Below are 14025 nucleotides of genomic sequence, written 5' to 3'. Positions count from 1 at the left end.
TGCAGGTGCCCAGACTGCGACTCCAGCTGCCTTCCATAGGGACCCTGCCATTCCCTACGGTCTTCCCGCCAGAGGGGACTGTTGGTTATCGAGTCCGAACAGACCAGAAGTGAGACACCCCACCCCACCCAACCCGTGCCCGGTGAAGCTGTGTGGGTTGCCGCAGAGGCACCCTGCCCAGTGTGAAGGGCCTCTGGGTGTTTGTCCATCGCCTGATTAACGATTAAGATGCCTCCTGGGAGCTCAGAGGAACAGTTAAGGTAACAGCTCAAGCGAAGATGGACCTCTGATAAGCGTGTCACTTTTTGTCCTGGCTGGGTTTGGGTATTTGGTCCGTATTGACACATATGAAAATGGCTTTAATCTTTTGAGCACATTTACTGTAACAGACACTCTGTGGAGGGAAATAAATACTGATTGACTCGTCGTTTCTAGGCTTTGTAGGGAACATTAGGTCAGGAACCCTTGTTAGTGGCTGATGTGGCCCCTCGCCGTCCTTCACTGTGAGCCAGGGGAGAGCAGGCAGGTTTCTGGGCTGCCGAGCAGCCTTCTCCGCAGCGGGCTGGCCTCCCTGTGGGCTTTCCGGGCCCCCCCCCACCCCCAGCAATACAGGCTGAGGCCTTTGTGCCTGCCTTCATGCATGTTTGTTTGACAACATGTGGAGGAAGTAAATCCAGGCCTCCCCCATCACTGACTCCCCGCAGCGCCGACCCCCCCGCCCCCGCCCAGAGTATCTCCCATTTCTGCCACCACCAGACCTCTCTGACCTACGGGAGGGAGCTAATGTCCCACAGACGGTGGCTTGGGTTTGGGAACATAACTCGACAGAGAGCTGAGGCTGCCTTAGCACGCTCTCCCAGGCCAGCACAGGGGGCCTCCTGCCCCTCTCATTCACCTTCTGGAGTCTGCGTTTGGCTGTGCCGTGGGCGGCGTGTGTGGTATGTTCCTTCAAAACGTGTATCTCCTGTCTCGGTGTCGTCTTCTAGATCGTTCATCTCTCGGAGGCGGTAGGAACAATGTGGGTTTGTTTTCATTTCCTGGCGGGGTGTATATTGCTGATCAGGGCTCAGGGGATGCTGTCAGCTGCCCAGATGCTGTGGTGACTCAGATCCGCCACCCAGACCATCAGCGTGGCTGCCAGGACATTCAGACCAGCTGGTGCCTGTGGGTTGAGAAGCAGAGCTAGGTTTCTGTGCCTTCTGAGGACCATCAAGGAGAGTTGACTCAGTGGCCTAGTGCGTGCGGCCTTGCTGTCTTCACTGCGACCGTTCCTGGTAGTCCGGGAAATCGGGGTGTGGGCAGAACCCCCCCTTATGGTTTGTCTTCGACAAAGTCATCTTGATTGACTCCCACGGGAGAGTGATGGCAGCACCGAGCAGTGACTGATCTGTGTGTGACCTGGCGTTCCGACGGCAGCCTCGGAGGCCCGAAGTTGGTCAGTCGGGGTCTTTCTCCACCGCAACCCCCCCCACACACACACACACACGGGCTGGGCGTGGGGGGGGTACACCCTCTTAAGGAAGGCGCGTGGTGAGGGAGACCGGAGAGGGAGCCGCAGGCAGGCAGCCTGTGCTCCCCCCTCCCCAGCTCTAGTCCGTGGACAGACGCTGCGCCTCCCCGGGCCCCTGCTGGATTTCCATGATAAATACAGCAGCAGCGACAGATAGAGCGACCAGCCCTGCTCTTGTCAGCCAGGCCTTTTAGCAGGTTTGATTAATTGCTTTACGATTTCACGTCCAGCTGGGGGGCCGCTGGTGGGTCGCTTCTGCCCCCCATCAGGTGGAAGAATGGACAGGCTGCTGAATGAGCCTCTAGACAGCCACCATGTGCCAAACTGGTGACCTCATTTTGAAGGAAGATGAACTTAAATGAACTCCTTCCGGCCCCGCGCAGTTTTTGTGCTGCTTCTTCCCCGGGTTATTATGCTGCCCCGCTCTCGGGCCTCGGGCCTGCGCGGCTGCTCCAAGTGCCCGCGGGAGCCGGGCTCGTTGTCAGGGCCGAGGGTGCTCGGCCTCACACATGCGCCCTTTTGTGTTCTTGCCTCTGGAACCCCGCGGGGCCCGGGGAGGCTGGAGGATTCCTGCAGGCACTGGGTGTGCGCTAGGAAGGCTTCCAGTTCCTTCTTCTTGCCCTTCCTTAAGCCCCAGAAACACTTTGCCCAGGAGCAAAGCTACTCACTTTTCATGGGGCCAAGAGGATGAAATCGTGACGCGGGGCAGAGGGTGGTAGTTCTAGGGCTGGGAGGGGCTTGCTCTGACCCAGAGACCACCGAGCTGCTGGAAGGCTTGTCTGTGACTTTCCGCATTGGCCAGTGCTCTGTGCTGGAGGTGGAGGATGCAGGGATGCTCTTAAACCGTAGCAGAACTTGAAGGAAGGTCTGACGTGCTGTTGTTTTTAATTTGCTTTTAAATTGAAATCCATCCTCCGCTAAACTGCCACACTGCACGCGCCAGTTTGAACAAAGCTTTCCCCGAAGGCCAGCAGCTTCCTGGTTCCTCCGGGCTTCTTCCCTGCAGTGTCCGCCTTCGGGAAGGCCCACAGGACCCCGGCTCCGATTGTGCTTTCTGGGCCTGTAGTATCCCAAGAGGGTGAGATGAGACACAACACGGGCCCGGGCCTGCTCTTGGGATCCTCCTTGTCTACTTGCTTGATGGGCGTGATGGGTGCCCCAGCAGCGGCTGGAAGGACTGTGCACGTGGTACCCAGAAATGACAAGTGTCATTTGAGGTTGGTTTTGACTCTGGGCGGGGTCGAGTGATACAGAAACTGGCCTGGAGTCTTTGCTTTTGATCATCTGGGGTTCTCTGGTCGCCTGTACCAGATTTTCCAGACTGTCTTTTTCTGATGTTACAAGACTCTGTGCTCCTGGGTTTTCCTTGTATTCTGCCCCCCCACCACCACCACCACCCCAGTTGAGCTGAACCAATCTGTAAATTCTGTGAAATTTCAAAAGAAGAATCAAACCATTGTGACACTGCTGGACCTTTTGTTACGCAAATCTCATTAAGAGACTGGAACTCTCAAAGGTTTTTCAAAGGGTCCAACTAAATTTTCATTACCCCGCTCCACCCAGGCCTCTGTGACCCCCATCCTCGGCTGCCTCTCTGTCTAGACCTCCCCCGCCCCACCCCCCAGAGGAGGCAGGGACTTGAGAAGGGCCGTGGAAGGCCTGTGGGCTCTGGCCATTGTTGGAGCCCGTGGCCCGTCTGTTTGCGCTTGTGGCGGGGAGGGAGCCGCCGGGCCATGGCCCACAGGGCTGAGGACAGAGTGTGTTCCCCGGGGAGAGGCGGGCTTGCAATGAGCCTCCAAGAGCCCGGCTCCGGCGTGCACACCCTTGGGCTCCAGGCCCTGGCGTGGGTGCCGTGCGGTGTCTGGCCTCAGTCTGGCTCAGGGAGAAGAACCAGCTTCCTCGCTCTTCAGTCTGGTTTTGCAAATGAGAGAGCTCTGGTGTTTGTCAGAACGGGGGGTTTCAGAGTCAATTGAAGGTACTTGTCTGCTCTCGGGTGAGGGCCGGGGTACGGAGGACACCTTTTCCTCCCCTAAGCGGCAGAGGACCACCGGGCCCCTGGGTCTGCCCCAACTGCCACTTACCCTTGTGTCTTGTGTCCACCTGCCTGCAGGGGGCGAGAACATCAAAAGCATAAATCAGCAGTCAGGAGCGCACGTGGAGCTCCAGCGGAACCCCCCTCCCAGCACTGACCCCAACCTGCGGATGTTCACCATCAGGGGCATCCCTCAGCAGATCGAGGTGGCCAGACATCTCATAGATGAGAAAGTTGGCGTACGTACAAGGTCCTTCCCCTGCCCGGCTTAATGATAGCTGGCTTTTCTTTTGGATGTCCAAGGCACCCGCTTCTCCCCAGAACCTGGTACCTCCTGTGCCTTCCGGTCCGCATGTCACGCGAGGGCGGCCCCTCCCACGTTGCCAAGGGGGAAGGTTGGGGCCCAGGGATGCCAGGGCCAGGCCCTGGGCGCGCTGGAGGAAGCCCCCTGGCAGAACTCACCGAGGCCCCCGAGGCCCCGCAGCGCAGCAGCTCAGGCCCAGAGCCGGGTCCCCTGCAGGCTTAGATGAGCAGCTGGGGCGGCAGCCTTCCCCCAGCACCGCCCCTGGACTCCCGCGGGCGCGGCCCTGGCGGCCAGCCCTGCAGGCGGCTTTCATTGACTCTGGCTTTAGTTTCAGGCACCTCAAAGCAGATAAAGAAAGGGAGTGTTGATGGAGGACAGATTGGCCACTGCTCACCTCAAAGGGGACGTAGAATGGCAGAAAGAGCCATGGGCCAGCCTAAATTGACGGGAGAGTCAAGCAGGTTGGTCCCTACCCCCAGGGTGACGCGCTAGGGCACCTGTGACGGCGCTCGTATGGGCTGTGTGGTGGTTTCGGTCACTTGAGGGGGCTGAAGCCATTTCTGCAAGTGAAGCCCCTGTGGGGAAGCGAGGCTAGCGAGTGTCAGAGGGTATCTGGATGTCACTTGACTCTGTGTCCCCGAAAGCTGTAGTTTGCTGGGGGTGGGAGGGGCCTGGGCAGAGGGCAGAGGTGCAGCCGACGGGAAGTGAGAGCTCCCTGTGTGTCCATGACAGGGGACGAGTCTCGGAGCGCCCGGAGCCTTTGGACAGAGCCCTTTCAGCCAGCCGCCTGCCGCGCCTCATCAGAAGTAAGTCTCACGTGTCGGTCTCGGCGGGAACAGCTCACCCCGTCTCAGGAGGTCCTCTCCAGCTCCTTCTGGGGAGGGCCAGCCAAAAGCCTGGGTGTGAGCAAGACTCTTCCCTCTGCCTCTCTCAGCCGGCCCCTCTAGCCTGGTCATAGTCCACTGGCCGGCCCCAGGGGTGAGGGCCTTCCCGCAGGGTGGAGGGCCTTGTCAGCGCCGGCGTCCCCGAGTGGGCCCCCCCGCCCCCCCCGCCGCAGTCCTCGGCCCGCCGTGTTCATTTGTTCTTCACTTTCTTTCAGCACATTTCCCCCAAGGAGCTCGGGCTGCTTCCCGAGCATTGCTGCTAAAGTGAACGGAAACCCCCACAGTACCCCTGTGAGGTAGGCGACCTCTCACTCCCTCTGTGTGGTTCTCTAGGGACTCTCGGGATCAGGGCTGCCACATGGCCACTGCCCAGGGGTGGGGGTGGGGGAGCCGTGAAGCATCAGATCACGGATGGCCTGGCGGGAGGTGGACCCAGTTGAGGAGACGGGGGTGTGGCCTGCTGTGGAACGAGTGACTCTTTTGTCCCCCGCAGTGGTCCTCCAGCCTTTCTGACCCAGGGATGGGGCAGCACCTACCAGGCGTGGCAGCAGCCCACACAGCAGGTCCCAAGTAAGTGACCCGGGAGGAGGTGGGCTGCGCACGCCACACGGGAGGGCTGGGGGGCCGACGAGTCTGGAACGCTCTCGTCGCGTCTCTTGGCCAGTACGCCCGCACGCCCCTCCCCAGAGCTGCCAGGAGCACCTGGGGCAGGGGGAGCCACGAGCAGCCCTGTGGTGGGCCGCCAGCAGAGCAAGGGAGGAGGCCGGCTCTCTCCTGGGCCCCCTCTCCAGCCTTTCTCTCCCATCTCCTCTGTTCTTTAAAGAGCTAGGGGCTCCTGTCCGCTTTGGGCCCGCAGATGCCCATCTGGACCTGGCCCAGCCTGCAGCCCCTCCCCTCACTGCCCTCCCAGACAGGCCCCCGCCCAGGCTCGGGCCTGTTGGTGACCGTCTCCCCCTTTTCTCTCCAGTACTGCCTTAGAAGGGATGGTCTTTCTGTCCCCTGAACTTTTCAGAAAGCACACAGCTGGAGAGTTAGCTCAGTGGAGGGACACCTCGGCAGAACAGCTGACCGTTAGAGAAGGTCCCTGTGGCGTCCAGTCCCCTCGGCCTACCCTCGGGCCCCCACACGAGCTTCAGGAATCCTTCTGGAGTTGGAGCTCACGCAGCCTTCAGAACCAAACCAAACCAAACTGCTGACCTTCCGTTCTTCTGTCCCCCTGAGGCGGCAGCTGCTTGTGTCGAGGGCGTCCTTCCGTGCGGCTGCCCGGGGTCCTGGCAGCGCCACACCGCTTTGCGGCTGCTTGGCTCGCAAGGGACGGAGCCCGCGTTCCGGGCCCCTCCCGCTGCCCCCTTGAGCAGAGCGCGGCTGTGAGGAAGCCCTGCCCGGGTGCCTGCTCCAGGTCCCAGCTGCACGAGCTCCCTGTGGGATCTGGAGTCCAGAGGCCGATGCCGTGTGTGGCCTTGCACACCTTCCCCTCCTCTGGCCTCCAGTTGGGTCTAAGAAATGAAAGGTTTGGGTTTGATTTCCAGAGTAACCGTGAACTCTGACATTGTATGGTTGCATTTTTTTTCTGCCCCCCCTTTTTTTAAGAAAATGTCTCAAATATGCAGAATATTAGAAAGAATTTCACCGTAAACGCCTGCACCCTCCCTCCCCGCCAGAGTCCCCGAACCCGTCTCGCCGCACTCACTTGCTCCCAAGCCTTTTTGTGTTTCCTGTTCTGATGGCAGAGGGCCTGCAAGACAAGAGTGGCCCCGAGCAGACTTCACATGTGCCCCATTGTCCGGGACAGGGACTCTGTGGGAAAGCCCTAGACTGGGGGGTGTGGGTAGGGGACATGTCCTCCTGCCTGAGGGGAAGTGACCCCTGTGCCACGGTTCCGTGCCCCAGCTCCGCTCCCCGCCGCAGGCAGAGGCCTGTAGGGCAAAGGGAAAGAAAACACAGGGCCTGGGTTCTTGCCTCTGTTCCCGTCCTTCGTCTCGTGGTGTTGAGCTGTGTTTGTCTCTAGGGGGCGGTGAGCACTGGTTTCTGTCCGTGGAATCTTGTTTGGAAGAACCAGCCGGCTTGCCCACACCCTGCACAACCACCGTGTTCTGTGCCCAGTATCGTCCTGAGGCCCTTCCCGCCCTGCTGGGAGGACCAGGACTGGGAGGGGATGCTTCTCCCCGTGTATTCTTCCCACCTCACTTCCTTTCCCAGCCGCACACACAGACTCCTGTCACCCCACGCCCCTCCTTAGACTGCAGTAAATCAATTAGCGGGAAGACACTTTGCCGTGACCACGGTCACCAGCGCGTCCTGCCCGCTGGCTGCCACCTGCGGTTCTAACAGAAGACAGGACAGAAGGGGGGGGCCAAGCAGGGAACACACAAGCCAGCCCTGACCTCGGTAGAGAAGAAGGTCCCGACTTGTCGCTCTGGTCAGGGCTTATGAACCCTACAGGACTGGGACAGGCGGCTGCCACTCCGCCCCGCCCCCCCCCCCCCAGATCTTTGCTGCTAGTGCCAGGCGGAGCCGGCGTCCCGGCTCGCCCGCCAGGAACAGCCCCACACACCTCCTGTCCCCGTCTGCTCCTCCCCTAGAAAGGCATGAGGCGAAGTCGGGCTCAGGCGCATCTTGTGGCCCTCTGCCCTCTGCTGCGTATATCCCGGCTTCTGTCACCGTCACCGGGCTCGGTCTCTGAGCCGTTTTCCCACGTGCTTTCCCTGCACTTGGGCTTGTCCGGAGTGAAAGCCGTTCGTCTGTGCGAGACCGGCCGGGTGACGAGCGTGCGCTCAGCACCGCTGGGATTCTTTGTCCGGTTTGGAGGGCGATTCAGGGAACCTCAGGGGCTCCCCGAGCTCAGATCTCCATCTGAAGGGTTGAGGCTGTTCTGACCCGTTGCTCTTGGGGGTTAGCTGTCCTGTCAGCCCCCTCTTCACAGGGGCCTCAGTCACTCCTAGGCCCCCTGGGGGCATCGCGGTTTCCCTGGCCACTGCCTTCCGGGGCCGCAGGGCTGGGACCGGGCTACGGCACGACGCTCGGCCGGCGGGGGCCTGACTGCTTTTGTGTTCCCCGCACAGGCCAGCAGAGCCGGCCGCAGAGCAGCCAGCCCGACTACAGCAAGGCCTGGGAAGACTATTACAAAAAGCAGAGTGAGTGAGCCGGCCTTCTGACGAAGCAGACCCCTAGGCCCCCTGCCCCCGGGCCTGTCTGTGGGCCTCCTTGTCCGTGGTTCCCTGTCACCTTTGGTTTTTTTTCAGTGTTTTCCCTGTGTGACTTGGTCTCAGTCCCCGCTTTTGTCTCCCTGCGTCCCCTGTGTGTCCGTCAGAAGGAACGTGGTGAAGTCGCCCACCTTCTGGACGCCACAGGGCCTGAGGACAGCTGGGGGCCTGCCGTCGCGTCCTCAGCCATCCCCTCTGCAGCGGCGGGGCCAGGCCTCAGACCAGCAGGCGTCGCGGTCCCCGGCCGTCGTGCCGCCTCCCGGCTCTTCTGGTCATTTCAGGGCAGGGAACAGAAAAAGGGGGAGACCGGGAAGGGAGCGAGTCGTCAGAGCCGGGCCTGGCGCCAGTGTCGCTTCTCGCGTAAGCTCGTGCTCTTAGCTGTGCCGGAACTAAGCCCATCTTGTTACAAGAGAAGAAAAAAATCGAGTAACAGCAACTAAAATGAGTCCTAAGTCCCCAGTACGAGTTTCCGAAGTGCCGGGCGGGAGTGTGGTCAGGGGAGGCGCTCCCGCGCCGTGACCGCGCAGGACGTCACCTGCTGGATGGCAGAAATCAAGTCAAGGACTGTGGTCGTCCTGGCGTTGAGAATCATCCCCGGGGCTTCGGTGGGGTCAGGGAGGTCATCGTCACCCAGAGCCCCTCTGAGACGCCAGATGCCCCGTCTCCCCCAGACCTCCCAAATCCAGACGCGCAGGCACACGTGGGCCTGTGTTTCCAGCCCTCCTGGGACTGGAGCCTGCGCAGGGGCACCCCCGCACCCAGGCCGGGGACCCGCACCGCACTCCTTTCCCTCTTCCTCCCTCCCCCCTCGTCTCCCCCTCCACCCACCCCCCACCCCGGCCATCTGTCTGTGCTGTTTCTCTGTGTGTGTGTCTCTCTGTCTCTCTGTCTCCGTCTCTGTCTCTGGCAGCCGATGGGGCAGGCAGACGGGCAGCGGGGGTGATTGGGAAGCGCCGACAGCCAGCCGTGAGGTCTGGGGGCAGAGCAGGGCCAGGCAGCAGGCAGCTTGGAGCACGCTGTGCCCCTGGGCAGCGCCCGGCCGCACGGTGTCCCGGTGGCTCGTCCAGCGTCCAGAGGGAGACTGCGTCGGCCCTTGTTCCAGCCGCCCCGGGACTCCTCTGAGCTGACAGCGTCCTTTGCCTTCCCCGAGTTTGTCGCCACCCCCGCTAACCTCCGTGCTTTCCTTTGTCAATCAGGTCACGCTGCCAGCGCCGCTCCTCAGGCCAGCTCCCCGCCGGACTACACAATGGCCTGGGCGGAATATTACAGGCAGCAGGTCGCTTTCTACGGGCAGACGTTAGGGCAGGCGCAGGCCCACAGCCAGGTCAGTAGCGGCGCGGGCACTCCCAGGCCAGCCCGAACCCCCTTCCTCCCGGGCCTGTGGCAGCAAGGCCGGCCTGTGGAGGAATGGCTCAGGCCCCGGCCGCGCAGGCCCCCCTCTCCGTGCCCCGGAGACAGCAAGTTTGGGCCCCGTGAGCGAGGAAGTGCCTGCCCCTCCCTCGTGTCCGAGTCCTGAGACTGCGGTGCCAAGGGGCACTCCCATTTCTCTAGGCCTCAGTTTCCCCCACCGTCCACGAAATGACCAGACTTTGTGACTCTGGGCAGCCTCGGCACTGCAGTAGGGACCGTGGGAGTCACACTCCGTACTGTTCTTAAAGAGGATGGTGTGGCCAGACTGTCCCCCAGTCAGCGGCAAGGGGCGGCAGGAGAAGGGCGAGTCCAGACGCTCTGAAGGCCGGGCAGGGCAGAAAGCCAGATCTCCACCCTGCGTGGAAGCCAGGAGCGCTCTGTCCAGGTAGAAGCCAAAAACGGATTTCTTACTAACATAGGGAATATGGTCAAAGGCTGCCCTAAGTCGTGTCTCAGGTGTGTTCTCCAGGTGACCTGATGCAGGCCAGGTCCCCATGGACAGCGTGCTGGTTCCCACAGGCCCTAGACCCAAAGCTCGCTGGTCATCTCACTGCCAAAGTGATCCCTCTGTTCCTGGGCCCGGTGGAGACAGGTGTTGGGGCTGGTAGGTGGCCAAGGGGAGGGACGCGCTCCCCTGCCCCACCCCCCGTACCTGGGCTTGGGGAGCCGCCCAGGGCCTCCTGTGCAGGAGAGGGTTTGTCTGTCCTGGATCCCATGGCATGGACATGGGCCCCAACCCCCGAACCTTCAGAGCCCCAGACCGAGACGAGGTCACAGGAGCTGACCTCACTAACTTCTGTCCCCTTCTTTCCGCAGGAGCAGTAGGACTGCGACCTGCGGCTATTTCCTCCCCGAAATCATTGTGAGCAAAAACCTATTTGTAACAGAGGTTTTTAGATTTGCAAACCTTTTGATGAAGAACCTTTGTTTTGTTCTGTGAAACACTATATTTAGATTAACAGGATTTTTCTAAAAATCGGGAAAATTAGTTACTAAAAATTGCTGATAATTTGTTTCATTATTTTTGTTTGTTATTTCAAATGTGTAAGCTCTGGGATTCTCTCTGGAGTGAGACCTGCAAATTCAGGCACCAGCGCGTGCCTCAGAGCAGTGACATTTCAACACGGTGTGTTTCTGTTTTGTTCTGTTCCGTTTTGTGTGTCTTTTTATTTACAGTTTTTTTCTGTTGCAACAGAAAGTGGCTTGGAAGTCTTAGGTGGTATGTAACAAATTCTTTAAAAAATTTTTAAACAGTATTTAAATATTCTTAAATGTGTAAATTCATTAAATGTTTTACTTCTAATTTCTTGTTATCTTGGCTGTCTGGTTTTATTGCATTTTTTTAAAAAACTGAACTATTATGTATTGTAATTAATTATGTGAATTCTGAATTGAGACAGATAATTGTATTGCTGTCCAACAGGGATTGGGAGGGGGCATTTTATAGGGTTTGTATAATTTCTAGAGTGCTAAAGGGGTAATATAAAAACGTGTCCGTGTGTTTAGCATACGTTTTTTTTGTGTCTCCATTACCAGTTGCAATTGTGTATCTAAGACCTCCAAGCTTGTTTTAAAAACAAAACGAAAAACCTTTCTGTCTTCTCTCAGAAATATAAATACTGTTATTTTTAATATTAAAAAGAAATTCGATATAACTTTTAACAAACACTGTGGAACGTTAAACCGCGTGAAAATGTAGTAACTGTTGTTTAATTCCAAGATGTTTCTTCCTTTTTTCTTTTAAATATTTTCTTAATATTTGTCAAATTAACTAGATGAATAAATAAATCTAGTATTAACCACCATATGAATTAAATAATTTTGATTTAATAAAAGGGATAATATGATTTCCAGTGTTTACTGTAGTGCGTCTTGTACAGATAACATGTATTTTTAAAGGAAAGAAAAACGGAGTCGAAGCTATTTTTTCTTGCATTTTTAATTGACCCGAGGGACATTCCGTTTGAAATGTACCGAAGTTACAGTTTCTGGGTTTTTCTCCTTATTTTCCTTATAATGCTTGAAATGTCTAACTATTAAAAAAAGGCAATTGGAAAATGTTATGCATGTTGTTTTTAAAAAAAAAAAAGTGTTCTTTTTATTTGACTGACAATTCATTTTACACTCTATATAATAAAATTTCCACAAGCCGTCTTGTGGGCGAAGTATTTTTAGTCTCTTTGCTTTCCTTTCCGCCCAGGCCCCTCCCCCTGTCCCCGAGCCCCCCGAATAAAATCGAGCGAAGGTTCTTACTCTTTGCACTATACCAGCCCGACTTGGAGCCCAATCCAGATTTCTAGCTACTTCGTTAAGCTAATTTTATTTTAATGGCTTTGCATAATTTGACAGTCTGACTCCAGAGCCTTGATTACCATCAGCCGCTCTTACCTGTCAGTCTAAGCCGCTCTCGATGTGGGTGTGACACTGAGAAGTCAGTAAGAGTGTCCTCGCGCCGAGGCGCTGTCAGGGGAAGCAGAGCTGGAAGCTTCATTTAAGGGAGGTTGTGACCAGCTCCCGCAGCTGGATCAGCTCACTTCCCGTAACTGAGTCAGCTCGCCCCCTCCCTCCACCCGCTCCCCCCAGCATACACACACACACACACACACACACACACATAACACACACCCTCTCCCTGGCGCAGAAGGCAGGGCTGCCTCGGCCTGGCACACTGGGCCGCTGGTGTCCTCCACAGCCTTCTCTGGCTGCGGCTGCCTGGGCTGCTCCCTCCCGGCACACCGGGAAGCATTTACTCTGGGCCCCGGACCATGCTGGGGGGCCCAGGGTCGCCAGGAGGGCTGGAAGGTGCCCTCTGAGGTGCTCATTTGCTTTTGGTGTTTCCATCAAGGAAACAGAAGGAGGGTCCTCCTTACCCAGAGGTGTAACTCAGGGAGGGTCCAGGGGTTTCAGGACACAGCGGGACCGTGGGGGCCCTTCTCTGGAGGATATCGAGGAAGAGCCTTCGACTCCTCTGTTTCCCTCCTTCCTTTCTGGTCCGTGGAAGCAACCGGCTCCAAACACAGCTCCCGACTTCCCCGTTTGAAAATGCCCTGCCTTTGCTGCTAGCTTTATGTGTGTCATCTCCTTTAGTCGCCCGGTGCTGGGAGGATCCCGTGTAGAGCCCTCCTTACGGCTGTGGGTGTGTGTGAGTGTGTGTGTGTGTGTGTGTCTCCAGTTCAGGTCCCTTTTCTCTTTTCTACCCCACGCTCTAAGAGGAAGGGAAAAAAAGCAGCTGTGGCTCCTTGAGGCCGAAAAGGGGTGTGGAGAGCAGCCCATCTGCAGCCGTTCTGAGGCCTGTTGAGAGCCGGAAGACAAAAAGGAGCAGTGGCATCTTTAACTACACCTCCAGAGAATCAAGTTTGACGTTGAGAAATTGAATAGTAAAAGCCACTTGGAAAGAAGGAGGGGCGAGCAGGAGGAGGGCATAACCGCTGATGATGGAAATGGGAGTTGGGGAGAGGGCATTACAGAGAAGACTTCCTTCTAATTCATCTTCCAAGCTCTGTGCCAAAACAGCATTTGGCATGGTTCACAGGGAGCGATTGTGTGATAATGAACCCTAAGGTGTCCCTTAATTGAAGACTGAGCATTGCGGTTTGTGCCAAGAGTCATAAATGCTGCAGGCTTGCGAGAGGATGCATTTTCTTAAATGTATCGGTAAGTACAGATTAGCGCTTGTCCCCAGTGAAATGCCCATACTATAAATTATGGAAATCTCTCTCCCTCTCTTCTCTGATGCAATCTTTTATTGAGGCGGGGGAAGGCGGGGTCCAGGACGGCAGGAGGCAGGGGGGAAAGTTTGCAAGCATATGAAATTTGGCCTCTCATTAACATGGCGCCCACAGAAGATGGTTTTCATCAGCAGTCTGGTGTCCTGGAAGGCTAAAGTGCTCGAAATGTACCAGGTTCAGCGATTGTGTTCCATTAAGAAAGCTGCATGGTCATCACGGAAAGGACAAGTCTGTGTTTGGGGAGGTGGGGGCGGGCGGGGGCCCAGTCTGTCTTCAGAACTCTGCCCCCGGCCGCCCACCCACCACCACGCATGCGCACTCCGTCTCTGCCCACCGCCCCGGGGTCCGAGTTCCGGGTTCCAGGACGGGGCAGGGCTGTTCCCATCCGACCCCAGAGTTTCGGGGTAGCGGTGGGGAGTGCTCCAGCCACCGTGCTCCGTCAGCATCCCTGCAATCTCGTCAGGTAGGAGGTGGTGTCTTTTCCATGTCCCCTCTAAGGGGTGGCCACCCCCTGATGTCCTACAGCTCTGCCCCCCAACCCCAGAGGCTTGGCTGGGGCACAGATGGCATGAGGCAGGAGCGGGTCCACGAGGGCGCTGGGACACCTCGGAGCCTCCGCTCCTAGCTGGCTACAGCAGCTTGGTTTCCCAAGCCCCACTTCAGGTCCACTGGGGCCCAGCTGGGGTTTTTTGCAGACAGGCTAATGCAAATGGTCCTGACAGACTCTTAGAGATTAATGGCCAGAAAGTGGCTTGACACAGTTCCGAAGGGGGTGCTGGCCCAGGGTCCGTGCCTCTTGTGGGTCGGAAGGGGGAAGTAAAGACCGCCCTCATCAATGAACCGCGGAAACAATGGGGAGCCTTGCTGGTCTCTGTACCCAGGGCCTTCCAGGAGCACCTAGCCGGGGACTTGGGGTCCTTGGCAGGCATCTCCTTTGCTGAGGGTCTCCACACC

General features: G+C 57.6%; 1 protein-coding gene across 3 annotated transcripts in view; it reads left to right on the top strand.

The window, feature by feature from the left end:
• The window catches only part of FUBP3 (far upstream element binding protein 3), a 49990-nt gene extending 38479 nt beyond the window's left edge, over positions 1–11511 (top strand). For 2 of the 3 annotated variants that reach the window (XM_044264678.1, XM_044264677.1), the window contains exons 13-19: positions 3621–3781; positions 4579–4652; positions 4946–5026; positions 5224–5300; positions 7793–7864; positions 9130–9257; positions 10160–11511. In XM_044264678.1, coding sequence (XP_044120613.1) covers positions 3621–3781; positions 4579–4652; positions 4946–5026; positions 5224–5300; positions 7793–7864; positions 9130–9257; positions 10160–10168 — 602 coding nt within the window. In that variant the 3' untranslated portion in view covers positions 10169–11511. The remainder of the gene's footprint in view (positions 1–3620; positions 3782–4578; positions 4653–4945; positions 5027–5223; positions 5301–7792; positions 7865–9129; positions 9258–10159) is intronic. The other variant, XM_044264679.1, reaches the window with a different exon arrangement.
• Positions 11512–14025: the final 2514 nt, after the last annotated feature.

Source organism: Neovison vison, chromosome 9 (genome assembly GCF_020171115.1).
Source record: "Neovison vison isolate M4711 chromosome 9, ASM_NN_V1, whole genome shotgun sequence".
Lineage (NCBI taxonomy): Eukaryota > Metazoa > Chordata > Mammalia > Carnivora > Mustelidae > Neogale > Neogale vison.
The sequence above is the reverse complement of the archived record's forward strand: the minus strand, read 5'-3'. Positions and strand labels throughout refer to the sequence as shown.